This window comes from Callorhinchus milii, unplaced genomic scaffold (genome assembly GCF_018977255.1).
Source record: "Callorhinchus milii isolate IMCB2004 unplaced genomic scaffold, IMCB_Cmil_1.0 Scaffold25, whole genome shotgun sequence".
Classification (NCBI taxonomy): Eukaryota; Metazoa; Chordata; class Chondrichthyes; order Chimaeriformes; family Callorhinchidae; genus Callorhinchus; species Callorhinchus milii.
This window is the reverse complement of record NW_024704766.1, coordinates 1932722-1955295: the sequence shown is the minus strand read 5'-3', so window position 1 is coordinate 1955295 and position 22574 is coordinate 1932722. Positions and strand designations below refer to the sequence as shown.

Sequence of the window (22574 nt, the reverse complement as noted above, 5' to 3'; positions counted from 1 at the left end):
TTGGGAAAGATTTCCATTCAACAGATCCCTGTTGGTTACTGGGTGTGTTTTACCTGGTGCAAAACCAGGTTGAAATCTTCACCTCACCGCTTTTCCCAACACTATCTCATTTGTTCTTGAAGGAATCAACACTTTCTGTTTTCACCGTCGCCCAAGGAGCCTGTTCCATACATTTACTACTCGCTCACTCAAATAGTGTTTCCGCAGAAGATAAAGGAGTTTATCGTGGTCTACGTTGTCTAGTCATTTATTTTAAAAATCTTACATAAAAAATTATGTAAAAGGCAGAGAGAGTCATCTACAGTCATACTCCAGAGATTTCAGAATAAGACCGGGAGGCAGTTCAATGAGATCTAATAAACTGGTAGAACAACAACAACAAAATTATATTTTTAAAAGCGCCTTTCACGTCGGGAGGACATCTCAAGGCTCGATGTGCTGAATGGACTCCTCCTGTTCCTATATCCCAATATTAAACCATACACCCACAAAAGAGTGATACGAGAATTGACATCACGCGGATTAAAATACTTGTTCAGTTTTGTTGAGGATGTTAACTCGAAACCTACATCTCAAAGACGTGATATATCAAATGCACGGATTATTATTGCGCTATTGTTTCTCTTCCCTTTGAGATCTGTCAATCTCTCTTTTGATGTCTTGTACAATGCGTTTTGTGCCATTGCTCTTCGGGCCTCTTGTTTATTTAAGCCACCCAGTAAGACACGTTCTCACAGTGAATCTCAAGCCTCCACACATACACAATTCAAACAAGGGCTGTTTTCTCATTGAATTTCACCTCTTTCTGACTTGTGCTGTCACGTTGGTGTTAATCACTTCAAACCGGTGGAACTGCAACTGGCGGAGGGGAGAGGAGAGGGTGTGGTGGGGACGAATTCAAAGAGGTATTATTTGAAATAAGCTGATTTTGTTGTTTGCAACTGATTCGCAACACTCTGGAAACGTACTGCCAGCAGAGAGCAAGAAAAGATAAGACCAAAGCCATAAGGCGTTTGAGTTCCCAATCGAGGTGTAAAAGGTTGAGGCAGAGGAACATGGTCAGCAGTGTACCTCACCTGGTGATATTCGAGGACTCGAGGAGCGTATTAAAACATCCCACAAGAAAAACTTTACTGTAAATTTGTTACATTGCAAACAGAAAAGAACCATAGAAATATACATGTCCGGCACCATTCGTATTGACTCCAATTATACCAACTTTCCTGGTCCCAATTCTTGTCTCTTTTCCCAAATTAATTTCCATTTAACAGAACTCAAGGTCTCACACACGATCCATTAGCTTCCCCATTTCTGCTTTGCCGCAGATAGACAAGAGAGTTGAATAGTTAGAGGCATTAAAGGGATGTGGCAAAATGCCTTATTGGCAATTTTTACTTTGCAGTTCACTGTTTCAGTCTTACTAGACACATAGATTTACACAGTTTTATACCATCATTTCAACCCCACCAGTAAACGTCATCCAGTGCTGTGTGTGACATCTGTGTCTCTTCTGATTTCCCCCTTTGGACCTTCTAATAAAATACACCAGTCAGGACTAACGCTAAGAGAGTCGCCAACAAAGGCTGAACAGAACCTGCACGGGACACAGAGGAGAAGTGGTGAGCAATCTCAAACAACAGTGAGCGAGATTTACAACATAAAAGCAGTTTGCCATTGCGAGCCACACATGTAATAACAATAATAAGTCAGCCAGCCAGTCACTCAGTCAAATACGCACTTAGTTACATACTCACGCAGTCAAGACACTCACTTTGTGAGCCAGATACTCAACACGGTCAGACATACACACAACTCACTCACTCAGTGAGACAGATACTCACTCCATCAAACACTCCGTCACACACTCACTCAGTCAGATACACATTTACTCAGCTAAACACTCGGCGACTAAAGATGCGGCATTGTATAAATTCAATAGGATCAAAAGCCAGGATAGCAACAAGTTTGTATGAAGGGTGGAAATTATGCTACAACAAAATGATTAAATCCCTGAAATAATACATCCTAAGCCAAACACGCGCCATACAACTCCGAGACACAGAGCGGGCTGAGGAAGACAGTGAGGAAGGGAAGACTGAGGGAGAAAAGGAAGAATCAGAAGTAAATAACAGTGTATGTGAGACAACTCCATTCATGTAAAAGAGCACCTCACGTACACCTGGAGACCAGGTGATGGGCAATCACTGCTCACCTGCACCTCCTTTAATTTGAATATTCTCATTCAAGGCTTTCAGCTGATTCGATGAAAGCGCCCGCTTCTGGGCTGCAGTCACACTGGCAGAGTTTCGTACTCCCAAGTTTTTGATTTGCTCCACTGACATTGCCTAAAACAACAATAACAACTTGAGTTCACACAGCGCCCTTCACACGGAGTGCTTAACAGTGATGGAGCTTGACGCGAACCCAGGTAGAGAGGGGAGGTAACAATAAATCCTTGGATTTGACGTAGCACCTCATCACGTTGTTCAGACGTCTCAAAGCGCTTCACAGGATATGCTGTAAAATGTATTTTGTGGGTGAAATATGCTATTGGAACACCCGATCAAACACTAGGGGTTGAACTGAATCCATAATGGATTTTAAAAAGGGAATTAGACAAATATTGGAAAAAGGGAGAAATATAACACGGTGCGGGAAATTGTCCGGGCAGTGAGACAAACGGAGAGGTCCTTGTGAGAGCCAACACAGGCATGATAGGTGAATGGCTTCCCTCTGTGCTGGGAGATTCTCGGTGCTGAGCACAGGTCTGGGCACAGCTTTCCACCAGTGTTGGGACATCCCGACGTGAAAGGTGCCATACAAATGTAATTATTTTGTACTGTGTCACTGATCACTTACTGATAACACCTTGGGAGGCATGAGGACAATGGACTGTGGTGTCAGGAACATCACCGACGAGGTTGAAAGTTCAGCCATTTCTTCGGCACTGACTCCGGCTGCAGATAAAAAGGAAGCAAAGGTTGATGAGATTGACAATAAGCGTAAATTACACATATCCTAAACCATCGCAGTCTTCCAACCTTTTGCCGGCTTAGGACCGGATGCCCTATTTGAGAAATGTCCACGGACCATATAAGCAATACTTTTGCGATTCCCTCCCAGTAACATAATATTTACAGGTTATGGAGCGAGCAGGCGGGCCAGACGAAATGTAGGACTGTCTTTCAGAAGAGATGTTGAACCGAGATCCCGTCAATCTATTCAGGTGGACATTAAAGATCCCATAGTAGTATTCTAAAAGAGAAGGGAATTTCTCCTGGACATATCCAGGCCAACAATCCTCCATATTTATGGCTCATTCACCTCCCAGCTGTTTGGGACAGTTTTGATGTTAGCGGCACATCAAATGCAAAATCTATTATTACAGTAAACAGTATTGACTGGGTGTTGGGTATTGAGTGGATATGGTATTGAATACTCAATGGCTCTCAACGCTCTTACCTGCTATTGTTCCAATCTCCTGAAGCTCAGCACCCGTCCACTCTTTCACAGGGATAAATGCCTCCACTGCCTTGTCCTTCAAAGCAGAAAGTGTGATTACGTTGGGGCACATGTTCTCCCCAATGTCCCTGGCAGAAGACCTGTGGAACGTGAAGCAAAAGCTAGCACTGGCGGCAGTCTGGTAATCAGCAACAGAGTTTGTATTCAACCCACCACAATACTGGTTCTGGTGTTCTCACTAAACCAAAATACTAGACTTTTCTGTTTCCTCTCTCCTCATGCTAACTTTCATCTCAATGTATCAAGCTTTGCTGATAGCTTTTTATCCTGATAACTAATCGCAGAGCCCCATTCATAGGAATATAGGAACAGGAGTAGGCCATTCAGTCCTTCGAGCCTGTTCCGTCTCTTCGAACTTTCCCGTGGAGTGACGACTTATCAGGAGATTAATGTAGTCGGTTCCTTAAACTCCAGTTCCAAAGCTTAGATACACGTTAAACTTATGTATGGAAACACACTGGAGTCTAGACACACACACACAGACAGACTACAGGGAACATACTACACGTTCAGGGCATTTTACCTGAAAGATGTCACATTAATTTTGCGGATTTGGGTCAGGTTCAAGGTACAGATGAAATAGCCCAGGCTGCTCAGCTGAGTGCTGCTCAGAGTCTCCACTCCTTGACCAGCCAACAGCTCCTCCACAATAAACTTGGCTCGAGACGAATACTGTTTTACAAAAGAAAGTTAGTAAATCATTACCGGTGTGTTTCAAAATGTAATGTGCTTCTTTCTCCACAGATTTCTCCTACGAAACACTACTTCAGTGAGCGAGTAGTAAACTTATGGAACAGGCTCCCGAGGTAGGCAGACGGTGGAAAAGAAAATGTTTGCTTCAAGAACAAATTAGATAGATTTCGGTTAGGAAACAGTATCTCGGGATATAGTATATAGTTTGGGATGCGTACATGAGGTGGAAGAGAACAGTGGGTATAGGTGAGTGGAAGAGGAGCAGTGGGAGAATAAAGCACAATGTGGTGGTTGGGCGAACCACTTAAATAATTTCTCTGGTGTAACCAGAGGAGCCGTCGGAGATTTGGCCCCAAATCTACTGGTGGTTGGAAGGGGGTTCCTTACATTGTCAGTCGCCCATTCCTTGTACTCCGAAATTGCTCCAATGGTGTCAGTGTCAATGTTTTTGAAATGTTGCTTGACTTCATCTTCAGTGAAGAACAGTGTGATCTTCTTCAGGGAGGCAAGCTGGTCGTTTGTGAGGCTTGAGCCGTAAGCCTGAGGAGAGAAGGACAAGGCAGGTGAGGGCGAGGTGGGGTTGGCAGGATGGGCATGTTCCCACCCTATTGCGAAACTATCTTTTTACGTTGCGTGTGGAAATTGTAGGCATTAGAGCATTGCGCAAGTCATTTCTTGAGACGTCTCAAAGCGCTTCAGAGGAATATACTGCAAAGTGAATTGACCGTGTATTTAAAATATAAAGTCTTGGAAACAGCCTCCGAGTCTTCGGGTAGAGATTCCCCATGTACCTGAGCCCAACCTGCAGCTGAGATCTATGATGCTACCGTGGGTGCAAGTGGTTGCTGAGTGCGTTCAGCCCCTCACCTTCACAGCTATGGATTTTAAAGCTTTCAGCTGCTCATCGCTGAGGGTTGGAATGTCCGTCAGCATTTCTACTGAGTCTATGAAGGTCTGAGGTTTCATACAAGCCAGCTGCTCAGCAGTCCAGAAGCTGTTTGACTGGCCAAGGTTCAGTATCTGCTCTACGGTCGGGCGATAAGCACATTCTGAAATAAAACATGTATGAGAGATTTTACCCATCGTCCCTTTGTGCGCAAGAAAGATAAATGTCTGGGCGTCTTTTTAAAATGTGATTTTGTAGTACATTGCCACCCCACCCCACCCACCCCCTCTCTCCGGTAGTGAATGTGATTACCCACCTTCACCTTCACGGAATAGTGTCGAATAACAAAAACAATATTCACAAACTGGACTTGTGTTAATCATCACTTCTGGATCGCAAGATTCACAAATGTCAATATTCAAATCATGAGTTGGGAAAGTCCGATAAAAGGCTATTTGTTTCTCCTCGGCAGTTTGCTCACAACAAGATGCGGTGGGTAAATACGGCTTATTATTGGACTCGCGTGTCACTGAGCTCAAGGTGCCAGTCACTCTTATTGCCTTTGTAACCTCATGGTCACCTACCTGTCTCCCTGCGCCTCCTCTTGCTATCCTGGGAATCCTTCTGAAGAATGAAGAACTTCTCGTAAAGTAGAGAGAAGTCAGCGGTATTGTTAAAGTCGGAAATTATAAATCCCTGAGGTGGGGTGTGAGAGTCAAGGAGCTGCTGAAATACAGCTGTGGTATACTCCTAGAGGAGAAAAAAGACCCTGTGTTAGATGCTTCTGAAGATTTATAATGTATTAATAGGTCCTAAATGCAGCGCTGTACTATTTGAATTTAATCTTTTGGAATAACTAACAATAATCCTTCGGATGAGATGTTAAACCGAGGTCTCTACGTTGCCTGTTTAGATAGACGTTAAACATCCCATGGTGCTATTCGAAGAGAGAAGGCAGCTTCTTTCTCCGAGTGTCTTGGCTGACAATCCCTCAAATAAGATCGGTCACTCGCTCCGTGGCTATTTGTGAGACACTGTTGAGCGCAAACTGGCTACTGCGTTTCACCCCCAAACTATGTCTGATTCCAAGCTCTGACGTGGGGCTTGAACCCACAAGCCTTCTGACTCAGAAGTGGGAGTGCTATCCCGGAGCAAGACTAACACACAGTTTAGCTGCCCTGGTTTTTGTGTACTCACATTGTTGGGGATCAATTTGATGTCATCCTTGTTTAGCACCTCGAGCAGACTGCCCAGCTGGCTCAGGGTATCAACCGTCCAATCCGCGGGAGATCTGAAAAAAAAAAATGATTTGACACCTTGCTCGTGATAATCCTTGTATTTTACATTGCGTTTATAATAATAATAATAATAATGTTTGCATTTGATAATAGGATTTTATCAGCCTTCGAGAGGTCTCAAAGCACTTCACAGAATATACTGTCAAGTTTATTTTTGGACCGAATCGCGGCAGCCAATTTGCGCACAGCAATTAGCATCGTGTCAATAATTTGATAATTATTCTAATTCTTAGAATGTTGAGGTAGCGCTAAGGGCCTGACATAGAATGGCTCTCAAGTAGAATGACTTACTAGTTGCAGGGTAACGCGATACCCATTTTGTACACAGCAAAGACTGACAACACACGACTATTGGTGTTAATTATTTCTCACACTTGTGCCATGCTTACGAATAGATTGAGATGATCTTGTTTCTAAGTGCCTCTTTCTTCTTCCCCTCAAACCGGCCACATTGGCGGAGCTGGTCCATGATCTCTGGGAAGACTGCGTCATTAATGTTCTTGACCTCATCCGCGGAGAACGCACAGACCAGGGGTCCTAGGCTGTTGCCCTGATCCTCCGTCAGTGAGGAGGCTGTCATTTTCTGTTCAATGCAAAGACCCGATCAGTAGAATCATAGAATTGCACAGCACAGAAGGAGGCCGTTTGGCCCCATCGCGTCCGTGTATTTGATGGGCGATTCCCGTGTATCTCAGCGCCCGGCTGACCCCAAAACAATAAGATCTGGAAAACGTACCAAGCAATCCTTGGCATAACCGAGGAGAGCTGTGCGCCTCGCTGCGACACGGGGAAGCACTGTGATGTTAGTCTGGCTCAGCAGCTCCAACACATTCGAGCATAAAGCTTGTGGGATAAGGTTCAAGTCATCTATAGACCTGAAAAATATACATGTTCGGAAACAGTCGGTCACACGCGACAACAACTTGCATTTACATAGTGCCCTTCACGACCTGGAGCACTTGCACACCTGCTCACAGCCAGATAATACATAATAAGCCTTATACAGGGTGAGCAAAATGTTGTGACACCGTTACAATGTCTAATAAGTCCTAAAGATATTATGATAGTTTTTTTTAAATAGATAAAAGGATAGCTGAAAAATAAGACATTTTGGCCACATGTATTTGAGAGAGAGTGTCTTTTTCCGTCCAGAGAACATCTCAAAACAAATTTCAGGACACACTTACGGCTCAAAGAGCAGGTAGGGGGCAGGCAACTGTTCGATTTTGTCCGCAGTCAAACTGCTGAAATAATCTGGATTTGCCGACTTCTGAACCTTGAAGAACCTGGCAGCAGAGCATCGGATCTGTGAGAGGCAGAGGCCATTACAACAAACCTTAGAATGTGTGGGACCAACTGCCCCGTCTGCCCTTTCACACTAACTGCATCCGCACTTTCACTCTCTCTCACACGCACTCACTCACACCCTGTACACTCACTGTGCGCTCTCCTCACTCTGTACCTGCTCAGCCATTGCTCGTGGATTCCTTGCCAGACTCCTCACCACCTCAGCCTTCAGCGAGCTGATCAGCTTGCACCCAATTCCTTTCACTGCATCCTTCAGTTTACTGTAATGATGAACAAAGAGACGTTTAACAGAGGCGAGAAAAAGCCCGACTTCAGAGCGAAGTAGCAAGCACAAGCTTCACCGACTGACCGTCCTCCCAGGGAGGGAGGGTCCATAGTATTCCACTAATGACAGCACATCGGCAGGACCTGGAAGGACAGACCGGTCAGTGGAAGTAGGGAATCCTCCCAGTCAACTCCTGTTAACCCGGCAAGCCAAAGCCCAATAGGGTCAGCCTTGTCTATCTGTGGCTCCCAAGGGACAAATGACACATCACTTGAAGGAAGGTTTTCAACCGTAAAATACAAGATAACTTTGTCTCACCCAATGTTCTCCATGTTATTGAGTTTGTCCTTAATATGACTAATCAGTGCGATGGCCTGGAGAAACACAGAAAATGCATCAGTACAAAGTTAGGAAATATTTCAATTACTCAATCAGAACAGCCTGATACACAGTGTAACGCAGTCTGACACTCAGCCCCGCTCTGGCAGTAATGCCCGTCCCCTGCAGTACTGCCCCTCCTCCGCAGTGCTGGCCCCCTCCCCAATCGACGCCCATCGCTGACCTGGCCAGTTTTCCACGGTTTGCTCTGACTCAGGAAGTCCAACGTGACGACATCGTCACCAGCGTTTTGCAGTTCGTTGAGTGGCACCTCAGAAATGAGAGACTCGGGAAGTTTCTGCAGAGCCGAGCTGACTTTTACGGACCTCAAGATCTGTGTGATTAAAATAAATTCTGTTTGCATCTGAGAGTTCAGTCGATCTGGAAATGCACTGCCTGAAAGAAAGGGTGGCGGAAGTAGATTTGATAGCAGTTTTCCAAAGGGAATTGGATATGAAAAGGATTTTTTTTTTGCAGGTTTATGGAGTAAGAACGGGGGGGGAGTGGGACTGGTCGGTAGCTTTTTCAAAGAGCCGGTAAAGGCACATTGGGCCAAATGCCCTCCTTCTGTGCTGTAAGTTTCTATGATCCTATGATAATGCAATGACTTACAGAGTTCACGATCGACCGCTTCTGCAATGATTCCAGCTCCTTGGATGACTCAGCCACAGCTTTATCTTCCATGGTATCCAGTAGTTCGCTCCCGTTCATTTTCTCAAAATCCATTGTGTTGAGGCCGGCCATCAAGGAGTTCAGTTGCTTCAAATCCTTGGCTGTGAACGTCTGTTAGCGCGTAGGAAGAAACACAAAGCAGAGATGTTAGTGTGCAGGTTGGTACACAGAGCAGCTCAAAGAAGTTACAACTTCTGAAGTGACCTTAAAACAAAGGGAAAAAATAACCGATGGAAGAGAGGACAAGACACTGGACTTAACGTACACTTATTTTAATACACCTCTTCGTAAGATTACTACTACTAATAATAATCCTTGCATTTGATATATCGCCTCATCGTGACATTGAGATGTTTTAAATCTCTTCACAGGATCTACTGTATAGTGAATTGACTGTGTATTAGGAGTCCTGTAGTTCAGTCGCAAGCGAGAGACTTGGGTTCGATTCCTGGCAGGGCGAAACCTTATGCAAGTTTCCTTACTCCACGCGCCTGAGAATAATCCCTCAAGAAAAAAAGCAATGATAAATTAGTCACTTCAACCCACGACTGTTTGTGGGACGCTGCTGTGCGCAATTGGCTGTCGCGTTTCGCCCACAAATATACAGTCAATTCACTTTATTTTGTCAAGCGCTTTGAGACGTTTAAAAGACGTGAAAAGCGCTTTATCAAATGCAAGCATTATTATTATTATTATTATGTTGGCGAAAAGTGGCAGCCAATTGCGCACAGCAGTGTCCCACAAACAGTCGTGGACTGAGTGACCAACTTATTATTATTAACTATTTTTTTGAAGGGTTTATTACTCCCAGAAAGCGGTCCACCAACCTACTCACAATCGGCTTCCTACGTACTGCTAGGTAACAGAGGCGTGTGAAGTAAGGAAACTTGCTCTGCTTTGCTCTGTCAAGAAATCAAACCGAGGTCCTCTGGCTTCCGAGACCAATGTTCTAACCAATACCCTACAGGACTCCTATTGAGATCTTGTGAAGTCTGTCGTAAAGTTTGACACTATTCTAAAGCGAATGTTACGATTCCCTTGGACAAAATTACAAAGTCATACAAACAACATTCCAGTGATTTACACTCACATCGTGAAGTGACTTGATCTTTCTGATCAGAATTTTGCGTTGACCACGAGACCACTTTTTGATTTTACCCAGAGAAAGAACGGTTTGATTCACAGTATCATTGCTCATACTGGACACTTGGCTGACTGTTAATTCGGTCAAGGCTTCTCCCAGTTTGTCTATTTTCTCCGGGGTCAGCGTCTCAACATTTGTGTCCTTCACCAGTCTCTGTAAGATCTGTGGAAACAGTCTGCGGTAGTAACTCAACAAAGAATTGGGACTAAGTCAGTGAGTACTAATCAATCCTCTCAATAAAGCACCCTATCACATCACTGGAATGCCTCAAAGCCCTTCACGAGATTCACTGTGCAGTTTGTAGGGGGGAAGTGGCAACCGATTTCCTCAGAGCAACGAAAGGGCGGTGGAAACAAATTCAATAATAACTTTCAGGAGGGAATTGGATATATAGCTGAAAGGGGAAAAAAAAAATTGCAGGGCTATGGGGAAAGAGCAGGACTAATTGGATAGGTTTTTCAGAGAGCCGGTGTAGATAGGATGGGCTAAATGGCCTCCTTCTACGCTGTAGAATTCTATGAAATCCAAACGAAGAACAAAAAATGAGAATGACAACTCCAGAGAATTCACTGCCTTCCAATGATGGCCTAAGGACCCAAACTGTGTAGGATTGATATATCATGCACTCACCCCCTGCACATTATTGCTGCAGTTCTCCAGCGATTTCACTAAAGCGAACATGAAGTTATCGTTAGGAGATTTCAAGTCTTTTTTAGGATAAAAACACACCAACTGACCGAGCCTGCAGATAAAAGAATGATCTGAATTACATTCGATGCCACACTTCATGACAAGATCACAAGAGAGGCTAAAATAAAATAAAAAAGGCCCTTCGGCCTCTCTGATCTCACCACTCCAGAACATCCATCCTACCGCCCTCCCATCACAAAATCAAGCTGCTTTTAAAAGGAATCCACTGTGCTGGCCTCAACCACCCATTCATTCAATAAGTTAAGGAATACTTCAAGGAAGTATAAGTTCAAGTTGTTGCTGTAATCAGGCTGAGTGATATGCATACCTATCGAAAAATTTAGGATCCTTGATGTCCACATTGGTGCATTGATTAAGTCCTTTCAGCAGTATTTGGGCTTGCACTGGTGTGAGGTGATGCAGCCTGTCCAACAGGTCAGAGGAGCTGTTGAAAAACTGACAAATCTGTAGGGGAAAAACAAAATAATAGTAATAATAATAATAAAAATAGTCCTTGCATTTGGGAGGACGTCCCAAAGTGCTTCATAGGATATACTATAAAGTGCAAAGGCCATGTGAGCCCTATTTTGGTGGTGTTATTGATGATGTTTTGAATTGGGTTCAAAAAAACAAACATCTTAAAATAAAGAAGCTCCCGAAATGGCAAGGGAGAGATTTCAGTCTTAAATTTTCATCTCCCTGAGAAGGGACATCCTGCTGAAATCTGTTCCGTGTTAGACTCTTACCGTGCTGTTATGATCTCCTCCCAGGCCCTTCAAGGTGGAGCTCGGAGCTTGGATAATGAAGCGATCGAGTAGCAGAAGAACTTCCAAAGTGATCCAGTTGCCTTTATCTTTTCCACCTTGACCTGAAGAGAAGAAAACCCAGACAAGGCAGTCACTTGATTGGAAATTAAAGCCTGAGTATCATTGGTGGGAAACTGAGACATCTTGAAGACTTGATAAGGCATGATATCAAATGCAAGGATTATTATTATTACTACAGGTCAACGGGACTGAAAGGATTGCTCTTTAAAAGAGCCAGCACAGACACGATAGGCCGAATGGACTTCTTCTGTGCTGTAAATTTCTATGGTTGTAAGGACCACAACTTTTGGTAAGCAATGTAATATCCACCAATGTTGGAGATAATAATAATAATAATCCTTGCATTTGATTTAGCAACTTATCACATCTTCGAGATGTCTTGAAATGCTTCACAGAATACACTGTAAAGTGAATTAACTGTATACTTTGTTGGCGAATCGTTGATAAATATTTGTACCAGATGCATAAGTCATTTGAATTCCTATTTTAGTTATCTCACCTTTGTCCTTGTTCTTTTTGGATTTGTCAGTTTCCTCTGGTTTCCCATGCTCAACAGGTCTAGAGGGACCATTTTCTTCCTGGTAGATAGACTTCACCCAGTTGTAAACTTGTTTCCTGGTACCAGGGATTAGGTCATCATATCTTTCAACCAAAGCCTTCATCCTGAAAGAGATGGAAACTCTCAGAGAGAGCTTTCTCCAACCAGAGCTTTTCTAAACACTCAACATACTAGAGCAAGACTGTAATAATAATAATACTTGCATTTGATATAGCGCCTTATCACATCCTTTTGAGACGTCTCAAAGCGCCTCACAGAATATACTGTACAGTGAATTGACTGCATATTTTGTGGGCAAAACGGAAAAGATTGCAGCGTACAAGGTCATGGAAAGATTTGAGAGAATTTCAGCGCCTCGGGACATCCGACGTGAAAGCAGCCATATAAATGTAATTTTGTATTGTATTATGTTACCACAAACCAATCCTCTCCGTTATACTGAGGTGTAAAGAAAGGAAAACAAAACAAACCTCCTGTTGAATAACAAATTAAAACGGAGCACATCTGCCACTTACAGGTACTTCAGATTCGAAAGAGTGATATTCAGGCTGAAGGATTTGACACAGCCTGGACTCAGGAGATTGAGTTTGTCCCCCAGATCTCGAAGGCATTCACTGATGTTTCCTGAATCACTCAGGTTGAGTCTCAGATCCACTTCCCATCCATGGCACTTGCCTGACATCTGCAATTCAAACAACGGGAATACATCTAGCGATCATTTATGTCTGTCTATAGGAATCTTTTAATGAGAGCTAAAGCAGAAAGCCCTTTACCCCATGTTACTGTAAGAATTAACACTGCTCCCATATTCACTGAAAAGGAAAGGATTTTCTCCCAGTATCCTGGCCAACAGTGTCCCTGATAATAATAATAATAATAATATTGCTGTGCGTAATTGACTCACTCGCCTACAAAAAACACAGTCAATCCACTTTAGAGTATATGCTGTGAAGCGTTTTGAGATATCTCAATGATGTGATAAGGTCCTACATAAAATGTAAGGATTATTATTATTTATTAAGGTTGTGTACAACAGCATATGGGAGGAAGGAAAGACTGCGGGATGGAAAGAGCTCCCAAGCCCTAGATCCTAGAGAGAATAGGTATTGCAAAGGGGCAGTAAATAATTGAGCCCCAAAGTCTCTCCCCTTGAATGCCTTTCAGGACTATTGGATGTTTGACCTCCGAATAGTTCATTAAAATTGATTACCTCATTGTGGTCTTCATTATTGTGTTTACCTGTCAGAAAAAAAAACACGAATGTTAATTTCTGGATTCTGTAGATGTTATTCATCAAAAGATTATCCATGGAGTCAGGATATTGCTTCTCATAACATATCCTTTCACGCTCTGAGTTAGAATCTTAAATTCACACCCTCTTGTCTTGAAATAGTTCCTCATCATTTCTCTTCTTAAAAGACTTCTCATTTTCACTCCTCAGCCTTCCCTGCTCCAATGTTAAGAGTCCCAACCTCTACAACCTCTCCTCCGAGCACTCACTTCTGCTATTGTCCTCATAAATCTATTACAGCAGTGATGGGAAACCCAGAGTAAGGTGTAAGTCAGGTCTGTGACTAATCAGTCAATTGGGACAAATTAAGGTTTTCACTTTGCTTTATTGTTGGAAAAGAGACCTTTGGAATTCAGCCAGGATTTTGGGCTAAATTCAGTCAGTAATGGTACAAATGTTTGCAGCGACTCCTTCAAGCACCATACCTCAAACCCAACACTGCTCAAATCCTCATCTACTCTTGTGTTACCTCCCACCTGGACTTCTCGAATGCCTTCCTCACCAGTCTCCCAAGTCCACCATTTATTAAGATCCAACTCTCTGGATAGGCTTCAAACACCCCATTGTTCATCACTTCGAGACCCTATTTTGCATGAAGGATGCTGTATAAAGGCAAGTTGTTTTAAGATCACATTCAATAACACAAAATATGTCGTTTTACTCAGTCCGACACCCACTCCATGACCCTGGAGTCTCACTATGCTTCCAAAACGCACCCCCAATGCCTCTTACACAGGTCTGGATTGCTCTGGATGACGAGGCGTCTGCCTTGCTCCTTGTTTAATTAGGTCTGTGTCTCTAAGGACCGTTCATGAGACAGTTCATCAACTCTGAGAAACCCAGACATAACAACAACACTTTAATTGATACAGTGCTCTTCAATGGAGTGCTTCACGTTGACGGATTTGTTGCCGGGTTAGGAGGAAGGGCAGGGAGGTGACCAATAGCGACAACGACAACTTGCATTGATGTAGCAGCCCTCACGCCAGGGTAGCATCCTGGGGCACGTGACCAGTGGTGTAACAGCGCCCTTCCCAATTCCAACATCTAAAATTTCGCTTATCTGCACCGCCTTGGAACATCAGGACATCAACCTTTACTGAAGTGTGCACCAGAATGAGAGAGTCAGCAGGTTTTCGGTGGTAGGTGTAAGGGAATGGCGCAGGAGGCTGATGTGTTGGAGGTCAAGGAAAGCAACCCTCTGCCTCCTGTTTTGGCATCTGTGACAAGGCTTACCTGTTGCCAGGCTGACCAGGCTCACGCAGAAGAGGCAGAGGAGAACAGGGTGAGATGTCAACCCCATGTTAGCCGGATATCCACTCTTTACTGCTGCTCGATAAACAGGATTCAAACCTTCAACAAATGAAAGACATTCAAGGTTACATCCAGCGCCTGGGATCATGTGCGCAATTGTGCAAAGCAATTAAAAGTGATCCTTAAAAGTAAACAGAGCTGTTAAATCGGACGGCAATATCAACTTTAGGATGAATTGATTCTAAATTAATCAGAGATGAATTGAGGACATGAAAAGTATTATGTCTTTTACAGTGCGGTCTGTTATTGGCTACTGGTTGATAATATGAAATAACCTTTTCCTGTTAAATGATATAAGAGCTGACTTCAGCTTTAATGGTTAAAACAAAAAAACAGGTGGACCGGGGACAAAAAAGTATGAACTCTGAATGGGAAAATGAGCTAATGGAAAGGCTCTGTAGGTAAACAAGAGTGAGCGATGTGTCTGAATGTGTTCAGTCCTGCAATGCATTCTTGCGATCTGGCAGATTTCCGATTTAGGGAACCGACCAAACTGGTCGCTGGGTGACTCGGTTTGTGTCAGCTTTAGTGAGATGGCCTGCGTAAAACTCAAACCCTCTCTGTCAAGTCTCACACAATGTTTATTCCCTTAACAGTCATCATTGTAAAGTCCTGTAGCTCCAGTGGTTACAGCACTCGCCTCACAAGCCAGAGACCGGGGTTCTATTCCCGGCCGGCCGGGTGAAATGTTGGCCAAGTTTCCTTACTCCCCACGCCTCTGTTTACCCAGCAGTAAGTAGGAACCCGGTTGTTAGTCGATTGGCACAGATCGCTTTTCCAGGGATAATAATCCTTCAAAAAAGCCAATAATAATTTAGTCACTCAGTCCACGACTGTTTGTGGGACACTGCTGTGCGCAATTGGCTGCTGCGTTTGGCCCACGAATATACAGTCAATTCGCTTTACAGTATATTCTGTGAAGCGCTTAGAGACGTCTAGAAGACGTGAAAAGCATTATATCAAATGCAAGGATTATTATTATTATTATCACTTCTCGCCTACCTTCGCTGACCGGGGTTTAAGATAAACACATATTGAGTAACTTGTATTTTTAAACGCTTTTCTTCTTACGTCATAATTTACGCAAATTCACCTTACGCAAATTCACAGTCAGATTCACCCACACAGATACAAACCCACAGAAAGACAAAATCACACACAGATGCTCACAGAGACACACACACACACAGAGATGATAATAGATACAGACAATCATATACAAAGATATGCAAAAATCACACACACGCATACACACAACTTCGTGCAGACAGATACACGCGGATCTGATAGATTACTCCTCTGGCGAATAAATAAAGATAGTCAAACAAAGTAAAAACCTGTTGTTAAGTTTGATAAAGTAGCAGCAGAATTTCAGTCAGTAATTATTGACATGTTTCAGCTCTGACGCACCAATTACTGAGAAATAGTGTTTTTGAGCAATGGAATGCCAGTTAACACAGCCACTAACTAAGTCTATGAATGAAGCAGCTTCCAACAGTGCCTCACGGCTCGCAAAAGGACATCTCTGTCACGCACACCCAAGGCACGAATCTAAAGCCACAACGAAATAATTTTTTGAAAGAAAAGTATTTTTTGCGCAGAAGACATTTTGAGGAGGGGGGGGAGATCCGCCCACTCAGCAACTGTTAACCCTGAAGGAAAGGCATAGAGGTGTCAGCACTTGAAATGTTTCTGTCTCTTCGCGACGACATCAAACATGCTATGAGATGCCGTTATATTTTTTATCCCTGTACGTATTTCATAACTTTCCAATGGGATGATGTGGATCTGAACTGAAAGGCCAACATTGTCAGTACTCGCTGTCAAATCACTACCAATGCTGGTTAGACCCAAGGCACACTCTGGGCTCCCCCCCCCCGCCAGCCTTGGCTCTTGCCAACCTGCGCCCACAAATATACGGTCAATTCACCTTACAGTATATTCTGTGAAGCGCTTTGAGACGTCCAGAGGACGTGAAAAGCGCTACATCAAACGCAAGGATTATTATTTATTAATATTATTATTATAATATTTCCCGGAGGATGCAACCCTTCGAGAGAGCGCATTCCATTCCAACAATCTATCTCTGGGATTTCCATGTGTTGATGGGATGTGTGGAATTGTCAGTTTGGTTTGGAGTCTCTTAAGCCCGGGTCAAAGGGTTTCCGCACGTGTCAGACACCCGGCTGACCAAAACAAAAGCTCTACCAAAGTAGTATTAGTAAAAATGCAGGATATGATGTACAAAGAATTGTTTTTTATAAATCTCTAACATTGCATTTGATATAACGCCTTATCACGTCATTGAGACGCCTGAAAGCACTTCACAGAGAATATCGTAAGTGGAATATCTTGTGAGTGAAATGTATGATATGAATGATATAAGCTATGAATTTGTCTTCCAATAGTCATCAATTCAAATGGACGGGAGATTGGCTCTTACATGTCAGGAATATTTAGAAGACTGACGAAATTTAAACAATGAAGTTGAGTAAGTATTTTACCGAAACACCAAATACTGGGCGAGTGACTCACATTAAATCTATGGAGAAATAAGCAAATTTCAACACAATGATTGGAGGGAGGAGGAGAGCCGTGTAGAACTAGCAACATCACTAAAAAATAGTCAACAAATTGATCCTTTGCTTCACAAGATATTTGTGGCACTTTACTGTGAGCAAACTGGCGACCGTTTTACTACAAATATAAAATGCAGCATTTCCCCTGAAACACTGAGACATTTTGATGATATAGGTGCTTAAAAATGATCGGCTGCCGTCAATATCTAACCCTTTGCCTTTGGGTGTTAGATGTAAGGGATTGAGTCAGCAGAGAAGTTATGATCTGATAATCTCACTTTGTAATACCCAAATTGCAAAATGAATAATCCCGACATTATTAGAGATAAAAAAAAATTGTGTCACAATTCATTCGAGGAATAGGGTGGAAGTTTGGGAAGAATTGTTTTTATATGAGTAATGTAAATGATTATACTTACAACCATTTATGTTTTGTAACAGGCAAGACCATTGGCACAATTGGTCTCTGCCCGAGGTGAAAAAAAACCCCCTTTTTGAGACCAAAATTCCACCTGATCTCAACCTGTTAGGAGTGTGTTTGTCGTGAGTCACAGCAATGACCCACAAACAGCCGTGGATGGAGCGACTGACTTTATCTGAGGGAATGGTTGGCCAGGATTCTGGGAGAGAGAGAGAGAGAGAGACAACTCCCTTCTCTTTCCAAGGAGCACAGAGGAAAATAAATTGATTTTAGCTCTGTATTCCAAATTTAGATCCCAAATTCAGTCAGGGGGCAAGACAGTTTATTCATTTTAAACTACAAAGTTATTCTGTTTGTGTAACGTTGTCCAGAAGTTGGCAGTTTGTTGAATTTCAATGTTAACTCCGTTGCTCTTTTTCTCAAAAGAGCGAACAGAAAACTGGCTTCAAAATTAAGAAAATATTTCAGAATTTGTCAAATTTCAGACACACTGAAGTGTTGCGTAAACCAAGTAAATCTGCAACTGGGTAGGAATTCTCCCCGAAGTATCTGGTTTCACACACAGCTGTCTTGACTCAAAACTCGTGCTTTGAACATTAAGGGCCTGACTTGGCTTTGGATCAATGAAGGATTATTGATGCGGAAACCGGTGTTCAAGGTGTCTTTAACATCCACCTGAACAAACAAACAAACAACAACAATTTGCATTTATATAGCACCCCTCATGCAAGGTAGCAGCCCAGAGAACAAAGAGATAAGACCTCAGTTTAACGTAATAATAATAATAATCCTTGCATTTGATATAGCGCTTTTCACGTCGGGAGGACGTCCCAAAGCGCTTCACAGAACACACTGTAAAGTGAATTGACTGTATATTTGTGGGCGAACGCGGCAGCCAATTGCGCACAAACAGTCGTGGATTGAAAATGACCAATTTTATTATTGTTTTTGGAGGGATTATTATTAGGCTCTGTGTGGAGTAAGGAAACTTGCCCGAGGTTTCGCCCTCTGCCTGGAATTGAACTCAGGTCTCTCACTTGCAGGACTCCACTAGGCGCTGTATCAAATTCAAAGATTATTATTATTATTATTCTATCTGCTCCACTGCAACTTGTTAAATTCATGAACAATTTAAATTTGTATGAACATTAAGAGTAAAACCCTTTGTCTCACGTTAGACACTGAGCAGCGGGTGAGACTTACCTCTGTCTGGAAGGTGTCTTCTCCTCTGTGTTCAGCTCAATACTCACCTGTATCTACCTGTAAGGATTCAGGGCGGGGAAAGAATGCTTTTAATCCTATCTCTCTCTCTCTCTCTCAGCCTCACCTGGTGAAGCTGCTCCCAGCAAATGAGGTACGATCAGATGATTTACCTTCGACGTTCGCTGTTCCAGGTGGGTTTGAGTTACACAATTCCTCTTCAATGAGGAGGATAATTCTGGTTTCACATTAAGCAATCCCACAATCTAAGCCCACTCTGTGTCCTTTCACCGAGGCTGTGCTTCTTCCTCCCTCCCAGGGTTTTGTGGACAACACATGCTTGATACTCAATAATCTAAAAGGCGATACAACAGAACCTACCCAAGGCTCCCTCAGGGATTCACGTCAGGGAGACACAATGCAGGTCACGAGTAAACAGTGAGCTTGTAGGCTCTACCATCTGCCTGTAGCCGAGAGACTGATCCCACCAGACGCACAACATATCACAACACCAACAAACTGCATCTCTGCAGCACCTTTCGCGTTGGATAATATCTCAAAAGTGCTTCGTGAGAGCAAACGTACGCTTACAAATACAGTCACTATCCTCTACAGTAAATCCGGTGAAGCAGACCCTGCGATAATAATAATAATATACGATGATAAGCCTTGCATTTGATACAGCGCCTTATCACATCGTTGCGACGTCTCAAAGCGCTTCACAGTATACGCTGTAAAGTAAATTGACTGTATTTTGCGTGGGCGAAACGTGGCAGCTGATTGCGCACAGCAGTGTCCCACAAACAGTCGGTTTGTGCAGATCTAATGCAAGGATTATTATTATCCAGAGGTGAGACTGAGGCAGACCGATAGCAATAGTGCTGGGATGGATCTGAGAGGCTTTACCAGACAGCGCAGCGCTCATGAGCGTTCAGTCCGTTGCCTGGGTTTTCAGAAAAACAAACATTTGTTCTAGTTTGTTTGATCAAATGTTGTAAGACAGCCACAGGCACAAAGCGCTTGTCTGTGAGACAATAAACTTGTTTTTTGTGATAATAATAATAATAATCCTTGCATTTGATATATAGCGACTTATCCCCTCTTCGAGACGTCTCAAAGCGCTTCACAGAATATGCTGTAAAGTGAATTGACAGTATATTTTGTGGGCGAAACTAGATATTCCCTTTAACATAGGAACGTAGCAAAACAAGAGCTCATCGAGTCTGTTCTGGGAGTCATTAGATCTTAGTGGATTCCAATGCCCTGCCCTGTCCTTTCTCTCTTTGCCTCAATTCTTTTGTACACAGAGCACAATGCGGATTTCCAAGAGAGATTAAACATGTTTTTTTTTGTGTGTGTGTTCGAGCAACGATGAGGTCAGGTGCAGAGTCAAACCTGAATGTTAAGAGTGAGAGGAGCCTCAGATATAAGTGCTCTGGGACACTATCCCGCATGAATGGCACTACATAAAGCAAGCTGTTGTTGACTGCAGTATTTCCTCAACCTCATCCCTCTCCTTTTCCTGAATCCCAAGCTGCACCTCTTTGCCCCCTCCTGTTAATAGACATCATCAACCTCTCCGACTACCAACACAGTTTCCACCTCCTTCAAAATAGCTGTCATCACCCCCACCCCACTCCTCAAACAACCTTCCCTTGACCCATAACTGTTCTCTAACTATTATCTTATCTCCAACCTCCCTTTCCTCTCCAAGGTACTCCAAGGAATGAGTCGCTATCTGTGACCTGGGCTTTCTCTGCCGCCTTGTTCTTCCTGATCTCTCCCTCAGTCCTCTCCTCTTTAATATCTCCCGCTCATGATATCAACCACAGGTCACCCCCACCACCTTGGCCCTCACATCCCCAAGTCCAGCTAGAAACCCTCAACTGTCCAACACCTTGGGAATTCCCTTGAAGTGACAGGTGCTACGTAAGTGCAATTTGTTGTTGTTGTTGTTGTCGCTGCTGCTGCTACAGGAGACTTAGGGGGAAGGAACCACAAGCAACTCTTAATTGGGGATCTAACTTAATTTGGAGCAACAGCAACAACAACAACAAGATTGCATTTATAGAGCGCCTTTCACATCGGGAGGACTTCCTAAGGCGCTGGACAGTTGGATCAGGACCCGAGCACTGGGGGGGAAATGGTCAGGGTGACGGGAGGGAAAGGAGGGAGGGGGTAGAGAGTCGAGAGGGGAGCTGAAGGCTGAAGGTCAAAGAGAAAGGTCTTGAGACCGGCCTTGAAGGAGGAAAGGGAGGAAGCGGCGAAGGCACTGGGGGATGGAGTTCCAGAGCCTCGGGGCTGAGAGGCTGAAGGCCCGGCCACCGATGGTAGGGCGGTTGGGGCGGGGGATGTGGAGCAGACCGGAGCCAGAGGAACGGAGGGTACGGGTAGGTGAGTAGGGGGATAGTAACAACCTCCATTTATATAGCACCTTTCACATGGGATAGAGTTCCGGAGCTATCTCATTACAGGTACTTCCTATTCCATGTACACATTTACGTGAATTAGGATTTATTTAGAAAAAATTCCACTTTCCCGCCATCAATTACATTAATTTTGTGTCTTCAAAGTGTAGCCTCGTTAATATGGAAATGAACTTCACTCGAATAATATTATGGAGATAATTGTTTTTCATCCATCATACAGTTAGGACACAATAAACGGAACTGAGCATAATAACTGGTTATTTCAAGCAATTAAAACACAATCAAAGATGTTACAGTTCAGTAGTATGTAAATGAGCTTCACTGTCAGGTTTGTTCGCTGCAGCTAATGGTCTGTTTGTAACAGATTAGACTGGATCACCTTACGTGAACCTTCTCTCATTACAGCCTTGCTTTCCTAGCCAAAGAGAGAGCGAAGCAGAGCTGACGTGCTCTGTATAACCAACTTGCTGGGCGTTGAATATTGGGGTTTATAAATAATCCTTGCATTTGATACAGTGCCTTATCACATTTACATTTACATGTGCTGCCAGGATAGAGTAGATATAAATTTACATTTATACAGTGACTTTCATGTCCGGAGGACATCACACGGCCCTTACCAATTCTAGTTTGGCATCTGAGCTTGGGGTGGGAGCTGAGGGGGATGGGTCGGAGAAAGATGACTGTGTGGTCAAAGAAGTAAGTCTTGAGATGGGCCTTGATTGAGATATTAAGATTGTGAAGAGGTAGTAAATGGAGAGGTTCTGAAGAAGATTTCTTCTCCCAGAGAGTTGGGTTGGAACACTTTATCAGGGATATCTGCTAGAGTGGAATCAATTGGGAACCTTTAAAAAGAATTGGATCAGCAAATGGTGAGGAAGTATTAGAGGGATGAGGACAGTAGTTTATTTGAGCAGCAAACACCCACATGAAAAAAATGGGCTGAATAACCTCTTGCTGTGTCACGCCTATCTCTGGCTCTGTGTACCATAAGCGCTGAACAGACAAGGAAACTCCCAGTCTGTTGAAATATATAAAAACCTCATATTTGCATCATGTGCGCTTTGCCCACAAAATATACAGTCACTACACTTTACA

The 22574-nt window shown here is 43.4% G+C and overlaps 1 protein-coding gene across 1 annotated transcript; it reads right to left on the bottom strand.

Annotated features, from left to right (window-relative positions):
* Positions 1-1106: 1106 nt before the first annotated feature.
* On the bottom strand, positions 1107-19129 carry LOC103180280 (otoancorin). The gene is made up of 25 exons (XM_007896041.2): positions 19051-19129; positions 14770-14886; positions 13453-13481; positions 12758-12924; positions 12183-12346; positions 11603-11724; positions 11185-11321; positions 10797-10908; positions 10113-10328; positions 8963-9133; positions 8535-8684; positions 8291-8346; positions 7862-7967; positions 7587-7705; positions 7136-7274; positions 6789-6982; positions 6299-6392; positions 5686-5851; positions 5083-5264; positions 4603-4755; positions 4046-4194; positions 3463-3602; positions 2860-2957; positions 2213-2345; positions 1107-1594 (listed from the first exon to the last, which is right to left on the bottom strand). The coding sequence occupies exons 2-25, from the start codon at positions 14834-14836 to the stop codon at positions 1533-1535; spliced, it is 3126 nt and encodes a 1041-aa protein (XP_007894232.2). The 5' UTR covers positions 14837-14886; positions 19051-19129; the 3' UTR covers positions 1107-1532.
* Positions 19130-22574: the final 3445 nt, after the last annotated feature.

Bases quoted from the DNA above. Each gene is read 5' to 3' on its own strand.
- LOC103180280 (XM_007896041.2), bottom strand. From the start codon at position 14,836: ATGGGGTTGACATCTCACCCTGTTCTCCTCTGCCTCTTCTGCGTGAGC. The intron at 10,329-10,796 runs GTGAGTGCATGA...CTGTTTCCACAG, and splicing joins GCAGCAATAATGTGCAGGGG to ATCTTACAGAGACTGGTGAA. The intron at 9,134-10,112 runs GTGAGTGTAAAT...ACGCGCTAACAG, and splicing joins AGATCAAGTCACTTCACGAT to ACGTTCACAGCCAAGGATTT.